Source organism: Haliotis cracherodii, unplaced genomic scaffold (assembly GCF_022045235.1).
Source record: "Haliotis cracherodii isolate W230 unplaced genomic scaffold, xgHalCrac1.p SCAF_1, whole genome shotgun sequence".
Classification (NCBI taxonomy): Eukaryota; Metazoa; Mollusca; class Gastropoda; order Lepetellida; family Haliotidae; genus Haliotis; species Haliotis cracherodii.
Genome location: NW_027266264.1, coordinates 87,063,644 through 87,089,662, shown reverse-complemented (window position 1 = coordinate 87,089,662; position 26,019 = coordinate 87,063,644). Strand labels below are relative to the sequence as shown.

Here is a 26,019-nt window from a genome sequence, read left to right as displayed (position 1 = left end):
GAACAGGTTACTAGAGTTAACACAACATGCACCAGGGAACAAGTTACTAGGGTAAACACAGCAAGCATCAGGGATCACGTTACTAGGGTAAACACATCATGCACCAGGGAACACGTTACTAGGTTAAACACAATAAGCATCAGTTATCACATTAGTAGGGTAAACACAACAAGCATCAGGGATCACGTTACTAGGGTAAACACAACATGCACAAGGGAACATGTATGTAGGGTAAACACACTATGTGTCAGGGATCACGTTACTAGAGTTAACACAACATGCACCAGGGAACACGACGTTACTAGGGTAAGCACAACAAGTATCAGGGATCACGTTACTAGGGTAAACACATCATGCACCAGGGAACACGTTACTATGGTAAACACAATAATCATCAGGGATCACGTTACTATGGTAAACACAACAAGCATCAGGGATCACGTTACTAGGGTAAACACAACAAGCATCAGGAACACGTTTGTCGGGTAAACACAACACGTACCAGGAAACGGGTTACTTGGGTAAACACAACATGCACCAGGAACACGTTTCTTGGGTAAACACAACATTTCTTCCAATTGAAATCTCTACTACTTGTTTGGGGATGTCTAACTAATTCGTCGTGGAATATCAATATCAGCTGGGATCAACACGAAGCTGACCTTTTCAAGTTATTAGTTCGCTTGTTAAAAAGCATCAACATTCATCTGAATCGTATTAGATCTGATCTTTATGACTAATTAAAGGACATTGCGTCCTGACAGTATTAACAGATGTGTCTCAAAAGTAAACACGCATCCTTTTTATCAGCACATAATCCTCTAGTTATTAAATACGTTCATTCCTTTAACTTTCAATTAACGTATTGCTTTAACTGTAATCGGATTTGACTTAGACGCAGATAAAAGAAAATATACAAAATAACCTTATGATTTGTGACAGACTGTTAATCAAATTCGTCCTCGAAAAGACGTTTTAAAAGCTAGCTATCAAAAACCACCATGGACATCTTCTATCACCGTACAGCTCAATGCATCCTCCCTTTCAGTGCTGCCCTGTCATTTTGTGATGTAATCCCCACAGGGATTGAGATCAATGTGGTTTTTTTCTGTAGACATTTCTCCTTTTAACTGTGATGTGACCTAACAACCATGTAACATTTAGAAAACTTACTTATTTGACACGTTTGTCATGATCCGCGTTGTTCTCTAACACTAGGACACCAGGTGTTTCCTTACTTCCCTACCGACTGGCACTTTTCAACGTACATTGTGTGAGCGGCTTACCTTACCTGGTGTCTTCACAGGTTTTTGTTGATCTGCCAAAATAATATGCATCACTGTTTTGCCTGTACCGAGCGAAGGAGCCTGTTTCAGCAAATTCGAGAATTTACATCAACCAAGTCAGCGGGCCTGACCACCCGATCCCGTTAGTCGCCTTTCACGACAAGCATAGTTGCCTTTTACGGCAAGCATGGGTTGCTGAAGATCTATTCTACCCCGGATCTTCACGGGTCTTGAGGTACTGAATATGATTACGTTTACAAGCATCTATGGTGCATTCATGATAAATCGATCGTCTTTATCATGAACACATAATGACGTTTAGAAAGTGGTCAAATGTAACAAATGATATATTTGGGATAACACTTTCTTTGTCAAGTACAGATTCTCGTACCTTTTGGGGTTAAGTCGCGTCCGGGATTCGAACCCAAACTGCCAGAGTGAAGCACCTAATTGCCAGCACACAAAGTCAGCGATCTAACCCACTTAACCACTCTGTACGTAACAAAGAACGTGTTATCCCAATTATATATAATCTGTAACATTTGACCACTTTCTAAATGGCATAGTGTGATCATAGCTTTCGATCATGGGAGCCGTGCCAATTTACACTTGTTAGAGGGGTACACAAAGTACATGATCTATACTACCAGTTGTCGGGCTTTCATTTTTGTGGAAGCTTCGGTGGCTGAGTGGGTTAGATCTCTGACTTTGAGTGCTGGCGATTAGGTGCCTTACTCTGGTAGTGTGGGTTCGAATCCTGGACGGGACTCGATCCAAACAAGTACGAGAATCGGAAGTCCACAAAGAATGTGTTATCCCAAACAAAGCATTTGTTACGTCTTTAGCATGCTTTAATTTGTGTGGCGTTGAATATAAATTACGATGCAGGAATTTAGAAATCGATCTAAACACTTCACGCCTGACAATAAACACGTCCAATGTAAGTATGTAGGCGTCATGTTGTAACCCTGTGCAAACAACTTTTGACAAGAGTCTACGTGACGCCTTTTGAAATCTTCTTTGAAAGAGCATGCTCGGTTGTACCGCAAAAGTTGTAAAATGTAGGCGCCAAAGGCTGGAATATGGCTCAACATAAACTATACGAGTCACCACCTCTTTTGCCTCTTCGTCGAGTCTGCTAGTTTTTTAACACTTCCTAATGCCAGAAACTTTATGGAATCTATCTTCACTGTTTCCACGTATGTTGGACTCGTTTCATCCCTAGATGAAGAGGAAATATTTCCTTGTCCGTATAATACCCGTGGTATTTCTACTGTTCGTCCCATATCTCACCTATTATTCCAACATTCTTAACGTACTCCTGGCTTGCGGCAGGAGACAAATGCTTACGCCATACATTGCGGTGCGGAAGAGAAGCGTGTCAGAATATCAATGTGAATATAATCGTTTATGCAATGTACTGAAATATCTATATGGAATAATATATGAATTATGATATGCTTCCAGGACTGGCCACGAAACAGTTTATATATAAAGTTAATATATTGTTTGATGTACAAGTATATAACTAGTTCTTTATGTACATAGTGTCATTGAAGATCCGGGGTAGAATAGGTCTTCAGCAACCCATGCTTGCCGTAAAAGGCGACTATCGTTGTCGTAAGATGCGACTAACGGGATCGGGTTATGCATGTAATCGTATCCCAATTGCGTGGATTGATGCTCATGATGTCATGAATTTTCAGGTCCAGACTCGATTATTTACAGACCGCTGTCATATAGCTGGCATATTGCTGAGTGCGGCGTTAAACAACAAACAAACAAACAAACCATGAACGGCCACGTTAGTTCCACAACGCATGCTCATCACTCCTGTTTCATACGTAACTCTGTGGCAAAAGCGTCTAGGTAAAATTGTAAAAATCTTTAACTTTTCCGTCACGGTTGTTATTTATCGGTTTAAAATAACCAGTAAGCGTTTTGCTCAGCGACAAAAAAACACTGTTGACTAGACAGGATATCACGCGCTGTGGCAGCTGTAATGGAACATTTGGCATAAAAAATAATGAATTGCTTGTATATAATGAAGGCCGTTAAACCTGTTGAAATAAGCTGCTTGAAATAATCTTGTCTATTATTTCATCTCTTGCTCCCGACAATGATGCAATACAATAGCTCCTCTGATACGCACCAACGTTTTTTTCCCCTCGCTCCATCAGTAATGTGGAAACTGACACCCTAACCAGCCATAACAAACATAGCGACGTTATTACAATAAAGCTGAAATACATTATGTAAGCTTGTGAACTCAAATATCATAACGAAATGCATACATGCCATATTACCATGCTGTGCCCCAAACATTGGTTGACGGCGATAAAAAGTGAAGGATATTTGTTGTCTTTGGCCTTTGAAACATGTTTTCCTTCGATAAGGATCCAGAGGTGGAGGAATTAGGCTCTTCTGTCGGCAGTCAACTCAAAATAAATTCGAACAAGTGAAGAAATATTTGTCAGTTTATTTAGTTCAACGGGAGCTAACTCCGTCTCTGTAAATATGGATGGAGGTCTGATTTCAACCACAACTGCTGTGGCAGGTATCATTCATAAGCAGCTATCACCAGCATTACCAAGAACCAGCGAGAACGGCGAGCGTTGATTCAGGAATTAAGATCAAGTACACAACGCTCTTTGACATTTTTGCAGAATTTTCTGTAAGGTTGTGTTTCAACCTCAGTGGTTTCTGTATTTAATAATTGTATTAGACGGATGCTTTGCTTCATTCGTGTTTATGTTACCAACTCACTGGTTGCCATAATTTGTGAATGAAACAGTCTCATGCTATACGTGATTCTTATGCACCGTCCTACATTGATATATCTACACACTCAGATGTATGCAACCTTTTCCAATATGTACATTAATAAATTTATAGAAGTTATCTCGCGAGTGTGTTTGGGGATAGTAAATATCATATATCAGGAATAAACATTGCATTTAGCGAGCCGTGGCGAGCTACATACATCGTGTTTTTTCCCAAAACAGGATATTTACCACCCCCAAACACACAAGCCTGATATCCTCTTTATCATATAATGCCATTCTCCAATTTTGTGAAACATCTCTCCCAATCTCTCACATTCATCACCAGAACATGTCAAGCTTTCCTGGAATGTGCGCCGTAATATTTATAACGTTAGAAGGTAAGCTAGTGGTCTTGTTGAATTGTTTCGCAATCTCCAAAGTTGCCAAAACTTGTATAATTACTTAGCAACGTCACAATTAGTTATTGCTTTTAATATAATAGACTATTCTTTTGATAATCAGAGCAATTATCCCAGTAGTTTCCCCAGATTCCCAATTGTTAATTCTGACTCGATAACCGAATGACAAGGGCAACGCCATGTTTGTAAACACATAGTCCGCACTTGACCTTTGATATTTTCATCTATGTCCCTATGTTACCCCGATGGATATCGTTTTTCTCCGTTGCCTTTGTCCTGCCGAGAAACCTTACCCATTATATGACAATATAATTTACAATGTCAGTTTTATTACAGAAACAATAACTGCTTATACTATTTCCAAATATATTTTTTTTATTGGGAGAAATTTGTAAAAAATATCTATAACGTTTACAATTGTATTTCCCTTCGAAAGTTGATGTCAGTAATTACATTTGACAAGATAATAGAATTTAAGGTATCCTTTTCCAACATGTAGTTGTCCATATGGTTTAGCAGGATCCTTCTTCATCGACTTTTTTTCTGATGAGAACCAACAATTCCCAGTTCTTGGAAATATACACCAACTTGTTTAATTGCACCTGCGAAGGATTGTTTTCTGTGTAAACAGAAGCGGTAATGGTTTGTTTTCAGAGTGTAACATGTTGCTAATGTAACACATTTCACTGGCGTTTATTTCGCTCCTATGTGCATGCATCACAGGGCATCTCAACAGCTGGCAAATGTCGAAGGTGAGTAGGATTTCAAGTGTGGTCGTTCCCAGAGTGTATTGGTAGTATCGAGGCTGTCAGACGAGGTATATTCTGACATCAGTTGTTCACTTCTAATAGTTGTAACCTTAAGATCTGTGTTATATGTCTGTTTCAATATGAAGCGAAACAAGTATATCATATTCCTGATTATAACGTTAAACTTACCCACATGGATACAATGTGTGAATTTTACTGGTGTGCCCCGCGCTGATATTGTGGAATATTGCTAAAAGCGGCGTAGAACCATACTCACTCACTCATACACAATACAGTCATGCAGGTGCTTGTATATGTGTGATTATACACACAACTGTCATGTAGGTGCTTGTAAATGTGTGATTATACACCAAACTGTCATGCAAGTACTTGTATATGTGTGATTATACACACACCTGTCATGTAGGTGCTTGTATATGTGTGATTATACACACAACTGTTATGTAGGTGCTTGTATATGTGTGATTATACACACAACTGTCATGTAGGTGATTGTATATGTGTGATTATACACACAACTGTTATGTAGGTCCGTACACACAGGAGCGACCAAACCAAATTCATTCAGCCGATATGATTGACACGGATGCTATCAACGTTACCGGTCCACGCGTTGAGGGATACCATGATATAACAAACACGACATCCTAGCAGCCAACCTCTTGCTTATGTTGTCTTATGTCTCGTATTTATCACACGCTCGAAGCGTGATGTACCGAATATTCAAACTCTCCAAAGGCGTTTAAAAGACATCTTGTTCTGTCTCTGTCAAAACGTTTCTTTATGACGTGAAATCGTCAAACTAATTACAAAGCCAAAGGAACCCCCAAAAAACTCGTCATTCAAACGTTGAGGAAACGACTTTATACGTCTTAAAAACGACGACCACCTCATTTTTCATTTCTCCGATGAAATTGCCTTATTTCCGCTTCTCAATCTAGTAACTAGTTATATCGAAATAACACCCATTCGGTGTGGATAACTACAAGTCAGCGACGCTCTAGTGATGAGGGAACAAAGGCTCGTGACAAAAACTTACTGACAGTGTGCTAGCATCACAGACAAGAACTGTATTAGAACTAACAGAGTAACGCTGAAACACAAATTAACACAACTGAGTCCTAATGCTTCCCCCGAGACCCAGTGAAGCATGTTGCAAGGAGTTGGTAATGATCGCTTCACAATTCCACTGAATGCTGGTCAGACACGGTGCAGATCCTGCCGGAATTCCATTGAATGCCCCACTCGGGGAGGAAATGCCAAAACCTCCATGTGAGAGTGTTCCTTTTTGTATATGTAATGGCAGAACGTCTAACGCTGTAACATGTCTTCATCAAAAGGAGTTTTGTATGGCAATTGGATTTTTGTAAGACAATCCGGACTACGTATATACGAAAATTGGTTTGTAAGTCTATTAATTTACTCTTGGCACAATATGTATTACTGCAATATTCTCCAGAGATGGCCCGCCCTTCATGGAGAGAAATCCTGTTTTGTTAATTTGTGTAACATATCTGGATTTGGTACAAAGTTGTCTTTTACACGCTTGATTACTAGGTTTGCCTTAAAACAGACAGACAAGTTAAATAATAATCTGTATTTTGATCCTTGTCTTAGGAGAAGTGATCAAAGAAGTGCCAATTTACATTATTCAGTGTCAGTGATGCTAATGTGGTCTTACATGACTCACAGGGGATGTTGTTTGAGTAAGCCAGGGAACAGTTGAGATATGTTCATTCGGGCTCTGTAATCTCATCTTGTCTTTTCACATTGCCACCGTTCCGCATAGTGCTTCAAGATGCAGGGAATATAGAACAGAGGCAACATTAAAACAATGTCCATATTATTCTGCGGATTAGCACTACAGCCTTTCTTATAACCTTATAGGGAGTCGTATTATCATTGCCTGGAATAGCAGTAACTTCTTATAGTTATTACAGCGTAAGGTAACAAAGGTTAATAAGACTGGATCAGAATGGTCATAGTCCAGCCCCATCAATCTCTTCCTGATCTTCCTTCCTTGACGTCACGAGTGACGTCACGTGGCGTTCCATTGAATTGGAACGGTGACGTGCTTATACAGAATACACAGAGACAGATCAACCTACATTTTAAGATAAGGGTGTTTTGTTATGGTCGGATTCACGGCAGATTAATACCGCTGTGTATTGCCCCAAAAGAATATAGTCGAGAGAAATCTCTTGAAACAAAGTGACACTTTTGATGATCTGAAGGTGTTTAATAGGTCCAGCACTGACGTCACAACCAGAGATCGGGGGCAGTATATTAGGGGCATATCTTAGGTTATTTCTTAAGGGATGTTGTTATTATGTTTAAACTGATTTTAAGTTTCGAATAATAAACATATTACCGTTACCTGATTAGCAATAGACAATGAAGCCAAACAGTTGTGTTCCTCATAATAGAGAAGTTGACATCCATAAATTTCCCTCATTATATTGCCCTTATGTTATACAGTCTAGTCAAACATAGCTGGATATTTCTCATAACTAAAGAAACATAATTGTGTTGTATCCATGAGTGAATGGCTCTGGAATTGGCATTCTGTATTGTGTATTTGCCCGTATGCGTGTGTATATTAATGAATGATTCGTCACAAGGATCAGAAGCGCTTAACACCAGTATTAGATCAGAGTATTAACACAATAACCATATACATATAAACTTTGTTTGTTGCTTGACGCATCTTTCCATCTATGTGACGTACCCTGTAAATAATCGAGTCTCAACCAGACAATCCGTCGGGGTAGGATAACATGCAATGAACGAAGTCAACGAGTCTTACAATTCGTTCCATTTGGCCGCCTCTTACGAACAGCATTAGTTGGTGGGGACCGATTGTAACCCCGAGTCCCCCCAGGAATACAGGACTTTAGATAAGCAGACAAGACAGGTAGCATTATTACAACAACTGACTATCTATCATCATCATCATGTATATTGTATTTGTGTTTATTGTTCTTCAGGTTAGCTGGCGAAGAGCCTCTGAGTCCAGTCCTTTGACGGTGGGAACTCTGACGTTTATAGATGATAACAGATTTAGTATACGTCACCCTAAGGGGTCGACAAAATGGCATCTGGTCATTGACAAAGTTAATCTGGAAGATGCGGGTATTTACGAATGTCAGGTTCCATCAAAGGTTCGACATTTAAGATCACATATCTTACTGATTGTAAGAGGTGAGTATTTTATGGTACCGATTAAGAGGTACAGGTGGTTTCATGATTGCTAATTATTTGTTTTGGGGGATATATTTGTACTTTTTTAGATTGACACTTGTTTATGAAATATTTTTAACGAAATCCCAATTTTCAGTAATTACAACCGATTAACAAATTTAGCACAGTAACTTTTTTGAAAAGTAAGATGAAGATGGCTTCGTATTTATGTTTGTTGCTAAACAACACGCCTATTTCGTTAACGACGTTCAACACCTAAAATCTATGCCATCAAATTATTTTGCGGGTTCTAAACCAAGGACGTCTTGCATCGCTACTTAGTTCTATGCCCTGATGAATGATAATCTTTAACACCGAATATAATTAATGTTTCAGAGCGTCGTACGACAAAAACAGCGTTGGGTAAGTATTTCATGCATACCAGAACCGCATGACCTCGAAGTCACTTTCTCGTGTGCTGTCGGTAAAACGTGCTTTCTTTGTCAGTTGTGTTTAAAGGATAGTCGACATTTATCTCAGTATGATATGACTTGATGTTTTGCGGACCAACAAAGTACATACAACATCAAGACACGTTGCCGTGGCAGATTCAACTTCATCGTTGTGCATACTACACTGAGACACGTTGACGTAACAGTATCATCGTCAACATGGTATATACTACACTGAGACACGTTGTCGTAACAGAATCAACCTCAACATGGTATAACCTTCCCTGTAACACGTTGCCGTAACAGTATCATCGTCAACATGGTATATTCTATACTGTGAAACGTTGCAGTAGCGGTATCATCTTAAACATTATATATACAACAATAAGACACATTGCCACAACAGAATTAACTTCAACATCGTATATACTACACTGCGACACGTTGCCGTAACAGTATCATCGTCAACATGGTATATACTACACTAAGACACGCTGCCGTAACAGAATCAACTTCAACATGGTATATACTACACTGTGACACGTTGCCGTAACTGTATCATCGTCAACATTGTATATTCTATACTATGAAACGTTGCAGTAACGGTATGATCTTAAAAATTATATATACTACAATAAGACACGTTGCCGTTACAGAATCAACTTCAACATGGTATATACTACACTAAGGCACGTTGACGTAACAGTATCATCTTTAACAGTGTATACATTACACACAGACACGTTGCCGTAACGGTATCATCTTTAACAGTGTATACATTACACACAAACACGTTGCCGTAACAGTATCATTTTCAAAATGGTAATACTATATAATACACTACGACCCGTAGCCGTAACAGTATCATTTTAAAATGGTATATACTGCACTAAGACACGTTGCCGTAACAGTATCAACTTCAACATAGTATATGCTACACTAAGACACATTAACGTAACAGTATCATCCTCAACATAGTATATGCTACACACAGACACGTTGCCGTAACAGTATCATCTTCAACATGGTATATACTACACTGAGACACGTTGCCGTAACGGAATCATCTTCAACGATGTATACATTACACACAGACAGGTTGCCGTAACAGTATCATTTTCAACACGGTAATACTATATAATACACTATGACCCGTAGCCGTAACAGTATCATTTTAAAATGGTATATACTGCACTAAGACACGTTATCGTAACAGTATCATTTTCAACATGGTATATATTGCACTAAGACACGTTGCGCTCGCCGTATCATCTTTAACATGGTATATACTGCACTATGACACCTTGCCGTAAGAGCATCATTTCAAAATGGTGTAAACTAAAATAAGATACGTTGCCGTAACAGTACCAACTTCAACATAGGACATGCTAAACACAGACACGTTGCCGTAACAGTATCATCTTCAACATGGTATATAATACACTGCGACACGTTGCCGTTACTGTATCATCTTCAATATGGTATGTAGTACAGTGAGACACGTTGCCGTAACAGTAACATCTCCAACATGATATATAATACACTACGACACGTTACCTTAACAGTATCAACTTCAACATGGTATATAATACTCTACGACACGTTGCCGTAACTGTATCATCTTCAACATGGTATGTAGTACAGTGAGACACGTTGCAGTAACAGTATCAACTTCAACATGGTATATAATACTCAACGACACGTTGCCGTAACAGTATCAACTTCAACATGGTATATACTACAGTGAGACACGTTGCCGTAACAGTAACATCTCCAACATGGTATATAATACACTACGACACGTTACCTTAACAGTATCAACTTCAACATGGTATATAATACACTACGACACGTTACCTTAACAGTATCAACTCCAGCATGGTTTATAGTACACTACGGCACGTTGCCGCAACAGAATCAACTTCAACATGGCATACACTACACTAGGACACGTTGCCGTAGCAGTATCATCTTCAACAATGTCTCTGTTGGTGGTCAATGTCATGTTCTTCCTTTATTAGACTTCTTCACTCTTATCTCGGTTATCATATCTGCTTGGTTTCAAGGAATCGTCTATATTACTTTAGTTGTCAGTATGCATTCTCGAGGGTAGTGTGTTCTGAAATCTGTTATTCACAGTTCGTGAGTATATTTTATAACATGTTAAATGGTTTCTATTACTCACTGACTAAAATAACCACGTTAGCCATTACCAATGCATTCTGAAACCAACATTTACAGATCTGTCTGGAAGACCTGGCATAATTCTTGGTGATCTTTACGGTAATTCATCATTGTCGTCTTCAAGTTTCTCTTCTTGTGGCATGGCAATCGGCATTTACACCAAATTTTAATCATGTTTGCAATGAGTCGAACATAGTTTTCTTAACACGGGGAATAACATTCTCCCGTGGATCCCGTTCCTGCAGCTGCAGTGTATCATCATTGTACTGTACCGCGTTTCTGCAGAAGATGTCATCGTTGTGTGTGATTGCATTTTGTCGTTAGAGGCCCTCAACAATTTACATGTATTTAAAAACTGCAGAGAAACGTCATTAAACATTGTTTTCATTCCTACGTGTAGTTTGTGAATGGTAATTGTTTGATGGATTCTTACAGGCTGTCTTTCATATTTCCGTCTTTGGCTTAATGTGTTTGTCAGCGTAACAATACATCTATCATTTTGTTCTTATTTGTCACTGTGTCATGTCTTTATGTTAGACGGTTTAATAAGACAATAAGAGTATTTTTTTTCTTGTAATATGATAAATAATGCTTCGAGGGGTATCAAAATGTTTAGAGCCTAGAATACATGTCACTGATTGATTGTCGTGCATTTTGATTACATTTCAACACAGTCCCCTTTCAATTGTCTTTAAGTAAATTCCATATTATAACCTCTTCTTCTTTACTATAATGTAACTTAATGTTTTGTTTTTTTTAAATAGTTTAACAAAGAAAAACAACGTCATTAACTCATCCGTGTTTTATCTGTATATTTACTTTCAGATATACAAATTACAGGTAAACCTTTTGTAGAGAAGGGGGATACGATCCTCCTCATGTGCAATGCCACAGGCAAAGATCACCCACCCGACGATCTGGACTGGTTCAAAAATGGGAATAAACTTTTAACCCAATATGCAAATAAGGTGTACATAAGGAAGTTTGTTTCCTTGACAACCAAGACAATTGTCAGCATTCTTGAGATAAAGGATGCAACACTGGAAGATGCTGGGATGTACGTGTGCCGGACTTCTGATCTCCAGATTACAAGTGCGAGAGTCAACGTATTAAAAAGTATGTACTAACCTGCTTCTCTAGTTATATTATCAACAATGAAACATGTAAAGGAATGTTGCGGTTAAAGAACAGTTATTTCATGAAAAAAACCTTTTCATAAGCACAAGTCCAATGTACGACTGCGAATATATCACAAGCATGTGGTCATGGGTCACTGTTAAAGAGGGCTGCCGCAAGGTGTTTGCGAAAAGGTGAGCGCATCCTGCCCCATCGGTTAAAGCGGTGTTCAAACAAACGCTCTCTCAGCAACCACCGTCTCGTTTCTATTAACACTGAATTTATTCATTTTCAGCTGATACTTCCAACTGGAAAAGAGGTAGGATGCTTTAATACAGATTTGTTAGGCCCAGTAAAGTTCGTTTAGGGTTGGTAACTATAATTAGTGAAACTCGGGGCATGTGCTATATAAGACGAACGATTTATCTATGAGATGTGTCCTGAATGTTTATCAAATACTTTTTAAAGATATATTTCATTTGTATTTGTCATAATAGTAATTGTAAACGAGCAGTTATTGACTAAATATAACGCTAAGGTGTGTCCTGCAAATGTACATATGAACATGTTAGTGTGTGGAGGTGTTTCAATGGGTAATGTTTGTGTTTCAGGTACAGCTCCGAAAAATTCAACAAGTGGAGCAACTAGCTCTAACAACGGGACTTATTCTTCCCACAACTTTACATTTTTAATTCTCATGATTGTTTTGACAGTTTTAAAAATATGCGTCTGGTGTCCAAGGTGACGACCTCCTTTACGACACTACTCCGTCTTTCCTCACCGTCATTCTAAACTTTGTGTTTGTGATATTTTGAATGGATTAAACGGGATAACTCCGACAAGGATGTGCCGACATTTTGGATTACACCGAAAGAGAGCACGTGGGAGTGAGAGTATTCATCGATAACGGAAACATTCACCTGGATATATTTTCACATCATTGTACCTAGTATTTATTCATCCCCATCATCTCTCTCTCTATATATATATATATCAGCATTCGATACCTCATTTTCACTCATTCGTCGTTTAGCGACGTTAGGAACATTAATGGGACCAGAAGAACCGTTGTTGTCAGGATGTACCTTCAGTGTTTGGCTGTAGGGCTTGTTACATCATTAAACCAGCTGATTCTCCTCCATCAGTGTCGTGGATAGAACCCTGATGGAGGGGACATTGTACTCTTTCACACCATGAAGTGATACATTTAACCGTCTCAACGTCGACGAAGGACTTATTCTTGATACATCATCCCTCTCTGGTAGCGAAAACAGGCCGCGATACAGCATGTCCTGGTGTCGGGAAGTGAAACCTCCTCACATACCCGGGAAGTGAAACCTCGCCCTGATAACTCTTCTTGTATGTGGGAAGTTAAACCACGCAGTGATACAACATCCTTCCGTACTCGAGAAGTGAGGCCACGCCGAAATTCAACAACCTTCCATACTCGAGAAGTGAGGCCAAGCCGTACGTACTTCAATATACTTCTGTACTGGAAAAGTGAATCCATGCTGTGATACAACATCCTTCCCTACTCGAGAAGCGAGGCCACGCAGTGATACAACATCCTTTCAACTCGAGAAGTGAAACCACGCAGTGATACAACATCCTTCCCTACTCGAGAAGAGAGGCCACGCAGTGATACAACATCCTTTCGTACACGAGAAGTGAAACCACGCAGTGATACAACATCCTTCCCTACTCGAGAAGTGAAACCACGCAGTGATACAACATCCTTCTGTACACGAGAAGTGAAAACACGCAGTGATGCAACATCCTTCTGTACACGAGAAGTGAAACCACGCCCCAATACAACATCCTTCCATACTCGAAAAGTGAAACCATGCAGTGATACAACATCCTTCTGTACTGGAGAAGTGAAACCAAACTGTGATACCACATCCTTCCGTACTCGAGAAGTGAAATCATGCAGTGATACAACATCCTTCTGTACTCGAGAAGTGACGCCATGCCGTAATTCAACATCCTTCTGTACTCGAGAAGTGAAACAACGCATTGATACAACATCCTTCCGTACCCGAGCAGTGACATCACACCGTGTGAAACCTTCCTCACAAAGACCTCCTTCAGTGGACCACACAGTACTACACAACTTGTATCACTTCCCGTCATAGGTATGTCAGCTCATTTTGGTCTATATATATCTAGTACAGCAATCGTTCCTCTAAATAAATCTATTTTTACCTGTGTGCACGTGTATCTACTGGTAACTTTGTCTTAATTGTGTTGATAAGCCATTGGTGTGCACGTGTATCTGCTGATAATTTTGTCTTAAAGTGATGATAAGCCATTCGTGGTGTGCAAGTGTCTCGACTGTTAACTTTGTCTTAAAGTGATGATAAGCCATTGGTGGTGTGCACGTGTCTCGACTGTTAACTTTGTCTCAAAGTGATTATAATTCATTGGCGTGCACGTGTATCTGCTGATAACTTTGTCTTAATTGTGTTGATAAGCCAATAGTGTGCTCGTGTATCTACTGGTAACTTTGTCTTAAGGTGATGATAAGCCATTGGTATGCACGTGTATGTACTGGTAATTTTGTCTTAAGGTGCTGATAGGCCATTGGTATGCACGTGTATCTACTGGTAATTTTATCTTAAGGTGATGATAAGTCATCGGTATACACGTGTATCTACTAATAACTTTGTCTTAAAGTGATGATAAGCCATTGGTGTGCACGTGTATCTACTGGTAACTTTGTCTTAAGGTGCTGATAGGCCACTGGTGTGCACGTCTATCTAATGGTAAATTTGTCTTAAGGTGATGATAAGTCATCGGTATGCACGTGTATCTACTGATAACTTTGTCTTAAAGTGAACTCGTGAAAATGTCTCAGAAAATTATACTTTCTTCCTTATTTGACTCTCATTTCCAGACAGACCTCCCAAGAGCTACCACCACTCAACCGCTGAACCAGCCAGGGACGTCCACTTATAGGTATATATGTTTCACCAGTACTTGCATGGTATTGATATTGACCAATGTGTGCTTCTTCCCTGCACTATATGCTGGAACAGTGAAACCCCTGGAAACCAGACCCGGTCAATCAGGAGACTATCCTTCAAGACGATCATTTCCTGCCTGTAATAGTGTAAACATATTGTTGTTACTTTGGACAATAAAAGTGGAATTAAAGGCGGTCTACAGTATTCATCGTTGTTATACTAAAGGAAGGCAAAAATAATTATAGATAATGAATTTAATAATTTGACGTCATTTGTCAGTGCATTTTACTCCTTTATATTTTAAATAGAGTCATCACAGCATATGACCCCAGTGCAGCGTGTTTCCGTAGTGCTTGGTCCGGTATCATGTTTTAGAAAAGGTCTTCAGCAACCCATACTTTCCGTAAAAGGCGACTATGCTTGTCGTAAGAGGCGACTAACGGGATCAGGTTGTCAGGCATGCTGACTATGTTGATGCATGTCATCTTATCCCTATTGCGTGGATCGATGCTCATAATGTCATTCGGGGCGGTCGGGTAGCCTAGTGGGTAAAGCGTTCGCTCGTCACGCCGAAGACTCGAGTTCGATTCCCGACATGGGTACAATGTGTGAAGCCCATTTCTGGTGTCCCCCGCTGTGATATTGCTGGAATATTGCTAAAAGCGGCGTAAAACCATACTCACTCACTCACTCACTCATAATGTCATTCACTGGATTGTCTGGTTTAGACGCTATTATTTACAGACCGCCGACATGTAGACAGGAATAGTGCTGAGTGCGGCGTTAAACAACAAGCAAACAAATAAATGCAGTAATATGTGCCTATACTAAAACTCGTCACTTTGCTTGCAGCGTATCTCAGCGAGTAAGAGCTGTTCTTCCATGACTCCAAGTGGTGTCATCTATCTGCACGAAACATCAATCATACCAGTTCGATTCACCAAGGAATTCATTCGATGAAATCATCTTGTCTCTTGTGTGTCGGAGGAACAGTGACACACAGCCGTGGAAATACACACAGTGCTGCGGGGATACACACAAATGCATACTCTGTTAACAGAAATGTAATGCATATACAATATGGCAGTAATATGTACACTGTTACAGTAACACATACACTATATGTTACAGTGACAGAGACACAATGTAGTACAAACAATATGGCAGTAATATACATTGTTGCAAAATACATAAATTACATGTTATAGTAATACAAACATAATTTAGTACATATACATAATGGCAAAAGTATACACTGTTGCTGTGAAGCATACACTGCATGTTACGGTTATATTTTTCTAATTTATTTATTAATTTCTTTTAATATTGAACTTACCAAATTCTGTTAGTAAAAGTGCTGCCCTTGTAGAATGTGGAAGACAAAAGATGTTTATATCATGCCGCTAAAGTAATAAAGTATAAGATACAACTTTTCCTGTGAATTAAATTGCCAAAGCAAACGAATTTTATGCTATTTTGATAAGCTAAATTTGGTAGATCTGGGGTAACGTTTATATTTGGTTATGCATGGATTATTTAAGACTGCGGGGATTGTAATGTTAAGCAACGTATTAACGATTGCGGCCAACAAACCTGGCACGATAGTTTAACACAAAACTCGAAACTAGCAGCGTATTATACATATACATCTTTATTACGAACAGGAGCTTATCTTACTTTAGTTACAAATAATGCGTTTCGAATGGCACTTTTAAAATTTCGATGCAGCAACCACAATCTAGAACAGGAAAAGGGGAGAAAAACAGGGATAGATGTTGAAAACAGAATCTGTACTTATTTCGAACGTTATGGTTAATTATCTTGAAAATAAATTCCACTTTCTTCTCGTGTGCACTGCATACACCGAACTAACTTAGCTCCGATTTATCACAACAATCCCTGTCCAGAAAGGTTCGCATCTATCTTGTCTACTATAAAATGTAATACTAAATGTTTGTCAGAACTCTTCAAAGTATATTTTTGGCTTTTAAGCTTAGAACATTTCTAAATATTCGGACATACATGAACTCCACCTTGGTCAAATATAGTCATATTGTACATTTCAGCAAATAGGTTTTGCTATATGGGCAAGAGGAAATAAACAAACAAACATGTTACAGTAATACAAACATAATGTAGTACATATATAACATAGCAGTAACATACACTGTTGCTATAATACATACACTATATGTTACGGTAAAACAAACATAATGTAGTACATACACTGTTGCTATAATACTTACGCTCTATGTTACGGTAATACAAACATAATGTGGTACATACACTGTTGCTATAATACATACACTATATGTTACGGTAATACAAACATAATGTAGTACATACACTGTTGCTATAATACATACACTATATGTTACGGTAAAACAAACATAATGTAGTACATACACTGTTGCTATAATACATACACTATATGTTACGGTAATACAAACATAATGTAGTACATACACTGTTGCTATAATACTTACGCTCTATGTTACGGTAATACAAAGATAATGTAGTACATCCACTGTTGCTATAATACATACACTATATGTTACGGTAAAACAAACATAATGTAGTACATACACTGTTTCTATAATACATACACTATATGTTACGGTAAAACAAACATAATGTAGTACATACACTATTGCTATAATGCACCCGCTTTATGCTACGGTAATACAAACATAATGTAGTACTTACACTGTGGCAGTAACATATACTGTTTCTATAATACATACACTATATGTTACGGTAATACAAACATAATATAGTACATACACTGTTGCTATAATACATACACTATATGTTACGGTAATACAAACATAATATAGTACATACACTGTTGCTATAATGCATACACTATATGTTACGGTAATACAAAGATAATGTAATACATACACTGTTGCTATAATACTTACACTCTATGTTACGGTAATACAAAGATAATGTAGTACATCCACTGTTGCTATAATACTTACACTCTTTGTTACTGAAATACAAACATAATGTAATACATACACTGTTTCTATAATACATACACTATATGTTACGGTAATACAAACATAATATAGTACATACACTGCTGCTATAATACTTACACTCTATGTTACGGTAATACAAACATAATGTAGTAAAGACACTGTTGCTATAATACATACACTATATGTTACGGTAATACAAGGATAATGTAATAAATACACTGTTGCTATAATGCATACACTATATGTTACGGTAATACAAAGATAATGTAGTACATACACTGTTCCTATAATACATACACTCTATGATATGGTAATACAAACATTTTGTAGTACATACACTGCTGCTATAATACTTACACTCTATGTTACTGAAATACAAACATAATGTAGTACATACACTGTTGCTATAATACTTACGCTCTATGTTACGGTAATACAAACATAATGTAGTACATACACTGTTGCTATAATACATACACTATATGTTACGGTAATACAAACGTACTGTAGTACATACACTGTTGCTATAATACATACACTATATGTTACGGTAATACAAACGTACTGTAGTACATACACTGTTGCTATAATACATACACTATATGTTACGGTAATACAAACGTACTGTAGTACATACACTGTTGCTATAATACATACACTATATGCTACGGTAATACAAACATAATGTAGTACATACACTGTTGCTATAATACTTACGCTCTATGTTACGGTAATACAAACATAATTTAGTACAGACACTGTTGCTATAATGCATACACTATATGTTACGGTAATACAAACATAATGTAGTACAGACACTGTTGCTTTAATGCATACACTATATGCTACGGTAATACAAACATAATGTAGTACAGACACTGTTGCTTTAATGCATACACTATATGTTACGGTAATGCAAAGATAATGTAATACATACACTGTTGCTATAATGCATACACTATATGTTACGGTAATACAAAGATAATGTAATACATACACTGTTTCTATAATACATACACTCTATGATATGGTAATACAAACATTCTGTAGTACATACACTGCTGCTATAACGCATACACTGTTGCTATAATACATACACTAAATATTACGGTAATACAAACATAATGTAGTACATACACTGTGGCAGTAACGTACACTGTAGCCATAATACATACACTATATGTTACGGTAAAACAAACATAATGTGGTACATACACTGTGGCAGTAACGTACATGTACACTGTAGCCATAATACATACACTATATGTTAGGGTAATACAAACATAATGTAGTACATACACTGTTGTTATAATACATACACTATTGCTATGAAACATACACTAAATGTCACGGTAATACAAACATAATGTAGTACATACACTGTTGCTATAATACATACACTATATGTTAGGGTAATACAAACATAATGAAGTACATACACTGTGGCAGTAACATACACTGTTGCTATTATACATACACTCTATGTTAAGGTAAAACCAAACATAATGTGGTACAGACACTGTGGCAGTATCATGCACAGTTGCTGTAATACATACACTCTGTGTTAAGGTAATACTAACATAACGTGGTACATACACTGTTGCTATTATACATACACTCTATGTTAAGGTAAAACAAACATAATGTGGTACAGACACTGTGGCAGTAGCATACACTGTTGCTATTATACAAACACTCTGTGATAAGGTAAAACAAACATTATGTAGTACGGACACTGTGGCAGTAGCACACGCTGTTGCTGTAATACATACACTCTATGTTATGGTAATACAAACATTATGTAGTACAGACACTGTGGCAGAATCATACACTGTTGCTGTAATACATACACTCTATGTTATGGTAATACAAACATTATGTGGTACAGACACAGTGGCAGTAGCACACACTGTTACAATATAACGTAGACACAATAGAACGTCTGGGGCTTGTGCCCGCGTGGAACAATATCGATATGCTTAAATAATTTGACACCAAGAGCTCGCTGCAATCTTTCCTTGTCAAATTGGATGTATAACGTGACTTCTATAAATGTTCTTAAAAAAATGATTTGGGTTTTGAAATGTTTAAATGTAATTTGCTGCTATACGGAGACAGAAATGTCATTCTCCGATGACGAGAACGATCAAACGCAGGCTCCAAGTACACACCCAGCTCCATACAGGGGCTAACACTCTCTTCGTTGAATAATGCGCATATGTCCGTCAGTAAATGGTTGTACACGTGTCGGCCTAGAGATTTATTAAACACTTTTGAGTAAATGTGTATATATCACTGACAGTATAACGTGCCTTAAACATTTCCAAAACGCCAAATCCATTTCAGTACTGAAACTGCCCCTTCTTGCAGTGTCATGTTTCAACCACATGTACTAGTAATTGATATACATGGCATTACACTGTGAGGTATCTAATATGAACAGGCGTTCCGCCGTAACAACCGTAGCTCATGACGTCATCATTTGAATCCTATGTGTTCACTGTACAAACACACTTGTTCACTGTTGCATTACATTCATTTACACACTATTCATAATGACTTATTGATGGATGAAACATTTACGGAAATTGATTGAATGAACTGTCTACTTCACGAATATGTGCATTTAATTCAGGAGATAACAACGAATACAATGTTGCAGGACCGGAATACCATGTCTGCAGGATAGGAATACAATGTTTGCAGGATAGGAATAAAATGTCTGCAGGATAGGAATACCATGTCTGCAGAAATCCAAGATAGGAATACAATGTTGCAGGATATGAATACCATGTCTGCAGGATAGGAATACCATATCTGCAGGATAGGAATACCATGTCTGCAGAAATCCAGGATAGGAATACAATGTTGCAGGATATGAATACCATGTCTGCAGGACAGGGATACCATGTCTGCAGGATAGGAATGCCATGTCTGCGGGATAGGAATACAATGTTTGCAGGATAGGAATACAATGTTTCAGGACAGGGATACCATGTTTGCAGGATAGGAAAACAATGTTGCAGGATAGGAATTCAATGTTTGCAGGATAGGAATACAATGTTGCACGTTAGCAAAAGCCGCAAACCATTTAAATCCGGACGAAGGCATCAAGATTAACATGTCCCCGGATTAACGAATACTGTGTACGGGGTAATGCCATCTTCCGTTCAAACAGACTTTACGACGTTCCAAACGGTGTGATCTGGTGTTCCAGAGTCCAGTCTAACGGGGATTGACTGTAGCTGAGTTCCCTACTTTTTCTGTCCTAATATTCGATGCGTCACTCAGATTGCTGTACATACAACCTGGGACGATCAACCGTGTTTGTTTTATAAATAAACAGTTCAAAAAGCTAATTCTGCTTGTTGCCTTTTTCTCTGTCTCTGATGGCAGAAGCTGTGTCTTCAACTCTGAACTTCTCCTACTCAGCAGACAAAGGCATCTTTCAAACAAACAGTACGATATTATGATAGTGTGCTGAAACGAGAGGAGAATTATGTCACGATCTTTTCTCGTAATATTAACTGTTAACGTAATATTATCATAGTATCGGAAATCGGAATATACAAGAGCGTCTTCTTATTATAGATGTATGTGGAATGGACCTTGTTATGTTTTCTGGAATCTAATCAACAGGAGTTTCAGTGTGTTTTTTTATCTTAGACTACTTCGCTTCTTTACAGTAGCACCCTGTTTCAATCTTCAACACAATAACCTGTATTCAAATTCTCAATGAATAATTCGTTACCCTGACGGCATAATGAGACACAAGTATGTTCCCCTTGTAACAGGATCTATTGATAGAAGCACAATGTTAATTTAAACGTCACAGTATTTATTCTCAAGAAATTCAAGCCCTGCTTCAAAAGAGCACTCAATTTCCTTTGGTGGTTTTTGCAATGTTCAACATGTTCTGCGTAAACAATGAAGCTGCTTGTAGGACGCCATAAGCATAAACGTCCTCCTGTAGTCTAATGAACATTGTTGTATATTTTCAACCTTTAACTACACTGCGTGTTTCAAAACTTTAAAGCACACAACACTAGTCCAGCTTACACGTCCCGTCCCTTGTTTATGACTTTTATTTCCGTGTTAATTTCAAATCAACCCGTGCAATAGACACGCAAGTCATGCATTCCCTGTCCCACATCATACTAACTTTCATGACTTATGGGTCACACAGTGTGCACCATTTCTTGTAGTTTACTACGAAGTCGGAATGAGCTCGCCATTTCTATTGCAATATTGATCAGTCCGACTCCTCACGACGTCAGTCGGCTGTACAACAGCCTCATCTGCGCTGACGCCTTAACATGCCAACAACTCATATCTCATGGGAGAATAAAATCTTTAAATTGCTGAGCTAAAGAAATGAAAACAACAGGCTTGGATTTTAACAATATTGTGGCATTTATTAAATCTTTCCCTGGTAGTCTGGTCTATGTTCCTGTCATGAATGTCTATGGATTGCCAGGGGATTGATATTTATACAGCAGAGATGATTTCCATGTTACCTGGCCTGACGTTTTGACTTCCCCGACAAAGACCATATCCTGGGCTGGTGTGTGTCTGCAACATTGATATTGATAGGCGCTCCACACAACCAGAAGGACGGTATACAATTCAACTATTTACGCTCAATAAAAACACTTTAATCTTCACGATTGAGGTAATCAATAATAACAGTTTTGACGGAAATTAGTAAATAATTTTAATAAAGGGTTTCTGACAAATGGGCGTAACAAATTTTGTCAATTAAGGAATCCAGGGAGTATTGTCAGGTGTTTTCTCTGAGACATCAGCGTTGGCTAAAAATGTTGAACATGCTTTAGACGTACTCTTAAAATACCTAGCAGCATTTTAGCGTCACTTAGCAGCAAGAACATTACCATTACCATTAATTGCAGTCATATGCAAAGACATTGAGAGAGTGAGTTTAACAGTTTGTCAGCCAGAATGTGGAACTCGAACCCACGATCATGATTTCTGGTACGTCTAAGGGATGCCACTTGGGCGACTGGTCCACACTAGAAATACGATGTTTTGAGACTAGGGTCATACACTCTGCTCGTAATTATGTCATTGTTCTACAATACATGTTTACAAAAAAATGTCCATGTTATTTGATGTCTGCATAACCAAATAAGAAAGAAACGGTATGCAATAATTTAGAGGTAGTTCCTTGTTAAATGTTGTTGTGAAACTTTGTTGTGAAACTTTGTTGTGAAACGTTGTTGTGAAACACAAACGTTCATGTAATGAACAATTTTAGAGTAGTCATGTTCGATACCTATCTCAGCCCAACAAGATTCCTAGACAGGCATCCCCTCGAGGAAACCATGACCATTATTCTGTGTTAAGGAATCCCGTTTGCAAAACACTTCTGCAGTAATCATGGCACCATCCCTGTGGCTCACACAAAAAGCTGGAGTGGTTGCTGCTGCACCCCGGCCCGGTCCTATAATATTACACATTGACTGTCCGTAGATCACTTGTATACAGTTTACAAGATTGCTTGCCAGTCAGAGGGTTACAATTAGAGACTGATATATGACGCTATTTGGTGGTAAACTCTGACCACAGGGCAACATTGCCCTTTGCTTGATTTATGACAGACTTAGGAACTGCATAATTAGGTTTATAACAGCTCGAGTACGAAAACGCCAATGCCATAGACAACTATGATTTTGGAAGTGATATTTATCAGCTATCTTTATATAACGGTTTGGTCTCCTTTGATAAACATTGGGAGGACATTTTTATTTTACTTGTCAAATTAATGACTACAGATATTTAGTTATAGCGCATTGATGAATTGCATAATTTATGTGCTTGTGGTATAGATCTGTACACACACACACACACACACACACACATACACACACACATGTATGAGAAAGAAAGAGTGGAGGTTTTGCAATATTCCAGCAATATCATGTCGAGACACCAGAAATATAGACCAGCAGCCCAGAGCACTTTGGTCAAACGAACAAGGTACCAATATCCGAACACAGGAGCCATATTTTTTGCAATATTCCAGCAATATCATGTCGAGACATCAGAAATATAGACCAGCAGCCCAGAGCACTTTGGTCAAACGAACAAGGTACCAATATCCGAACACAAGGGGCCATTTAAGGGCTGGATCAAACATTGGAGGTACCACATGAAAGTAAGTGTAAATAAACTGGTACATCTAACAGAGTACATAATGGGCCACGCCAGACAAATCTTCCTCTGCAAAAGGCCTGCCAGACACCCCCAAAGAGGGTCCCCAAATTTGGGCTGGGTTAAACATTGGAGGTACCACATGAAATCAACATAAAATGAACTATTTCACTCTACTAAGAATAAAAAACCCATTGCCAGACAAATCGTCTGTTGCGAAAGGCCCGCCAGACACCCCCAAATGTTGACCCTTAATGGACTCAGTGAACACTCTGGTAAAATTTGACTAGAGTATACATTCAAAGTACCAGATGGAAGTAAGTTTAGATGAACAGGTACATGTTACTGAGTACAACACGGCCCATACCTGACAAATTTTCCTCTGCATAAGGTCCGCCAGACCCCCCAGAGAGGGTCCCAAAATTTCGGCTGGGTTAAACATTGGAGGTACCACATGAAATCAACATAAAACGAACAATTTCACTCTACTTATTGTACAATACCCATTGCCAGACAAATCATCTTCTGCATAAGGCCCGCCAGACACCCACAAAAAGTTGACCCTTCAGGTATACACGGGTAAAATTGGTGTGGAATATATATCGATTGTACCACATTAAGGTACGTTTGAATGAACAGGTTCATATCACAGAGTACAGAATGGGCCACACCAGACAAATCTTCCTCTGCATAAGGCTTAAACATTGGAGGTATCACATGGAACCAACATAAAATGAACTATTACACTCTACTTATTACAAAATACCCATTGCCAGACAAATCCTCTTCTGCATAAAGACCGCTAGACACACCCTCACCCCACCCCACACAGTTGACCCTCTGTAATCCCAGTGTGCATAATGAAACATTGGACATCAGCTCTGAGAGTCAACAGATGGTCAAATTTATGTTTTGTTCTTAAAGATGGAAGGTTTTTATTGAGATTAAAATCACGTATTTATGATATCAGGTCTTTGAATACTAGTATTGATATCATAGATTAGGCCTATCGTTGAAATGTAATGAAAATGGCATGAATCTGAATCTTGTGAATATATATCTGATCAGCTATGAAGTCCTCAAAGCCTGCTACAGCCTGATAGCTTGGCTATGGATTCCTACAAGCCAGATAGGCATATGATGCTATGTGCCATGATTTTTATATACTGAACAACAAAAGTTCCTGTGACATTGAATAAGATTTAATGCAAAGTTATGTTTTTACCAAATCTGAAACAATTTCGGCTTGCAACAGATAAAAGACTCCTGTAAGTGTTCAAATGGTTTCGGAAAATGCGTGATTTCATTAAAAAAAACATGAACATGCCAAAATGTCAATTTACAAATCAATAGCGAGTGTGTCCGCCTCTGGCTGCGATGCAAGCAACACATCTTCGTCTCATGGAATGGACCAGGCGTCGCACAAAGATCTGTGGGATATCTGTCCATATCTGCTGGAGCATGTTTCGAAGTTCCAGGAGTGTCTGTGGAACACGTGGTTGACGTCGAAGGCCCCGATCCATCTCATCCCACATGTGCTTGATTGCTGATAGATCAGGGGAGCAAGCCGGCCAGGGGATGACATTCACGGTGTTTTTGTTGAAGAGATCCTGAACAAGTCGAGCAATATGATGCCGGGCGTTGTCATGTTGAAAGGTAATACCTGGGCCATGACGACTCCAAAACGGTAGAACAACAGGTCCGATGATCTCGTCGCGGTAGC

The 26,019-nt window shown here is 38.5% G+C and overlaps 1 protein-coding gene across 1 annotated transcript in view; it reads left to right on the top strand.

The window, feature by feature from the left end:
- Positions 1–17,660, top strand: part of LOC139470317 (zwei Ig domain protein zig-8-like) — a 141,061-nt gene extending 123,401 nt beyond the window's left edge. The window contains exons 3-9 of the mRNA XM_071252691.1: positions 8,228–8,441; positions 8,817–8,843; positions 11,882–12,172; positions 12,468–12,491; positions 12,784–14,307; positions 15,069–15,130; positions 15,991–17,660. Of these exons, the coding sequence (XP_071108792.1) occupies positions 8,228–8,441; positions 8,817–8,843; positions 11,882–12,172; positions 12,468–12,491; positions 12,784–12,917 (690 nt within the window). The 3' untranslated portion in view covers positions 12,918–14,307; positions 15,069–15,130; positions 15,991–17,660. The remainder of the gene's footprint in view (positions 1–8,227; positions 8,442–8,816; positions 8,844–11,881; positions 12,173–12,467; positions 12,492–12,783; positions 14,308–15,068; positions 15,131–15,990) is intronic.
- The last annotated feature ends 8,359 nt before the right edge of the window (positions 17,661–26,019 follow it).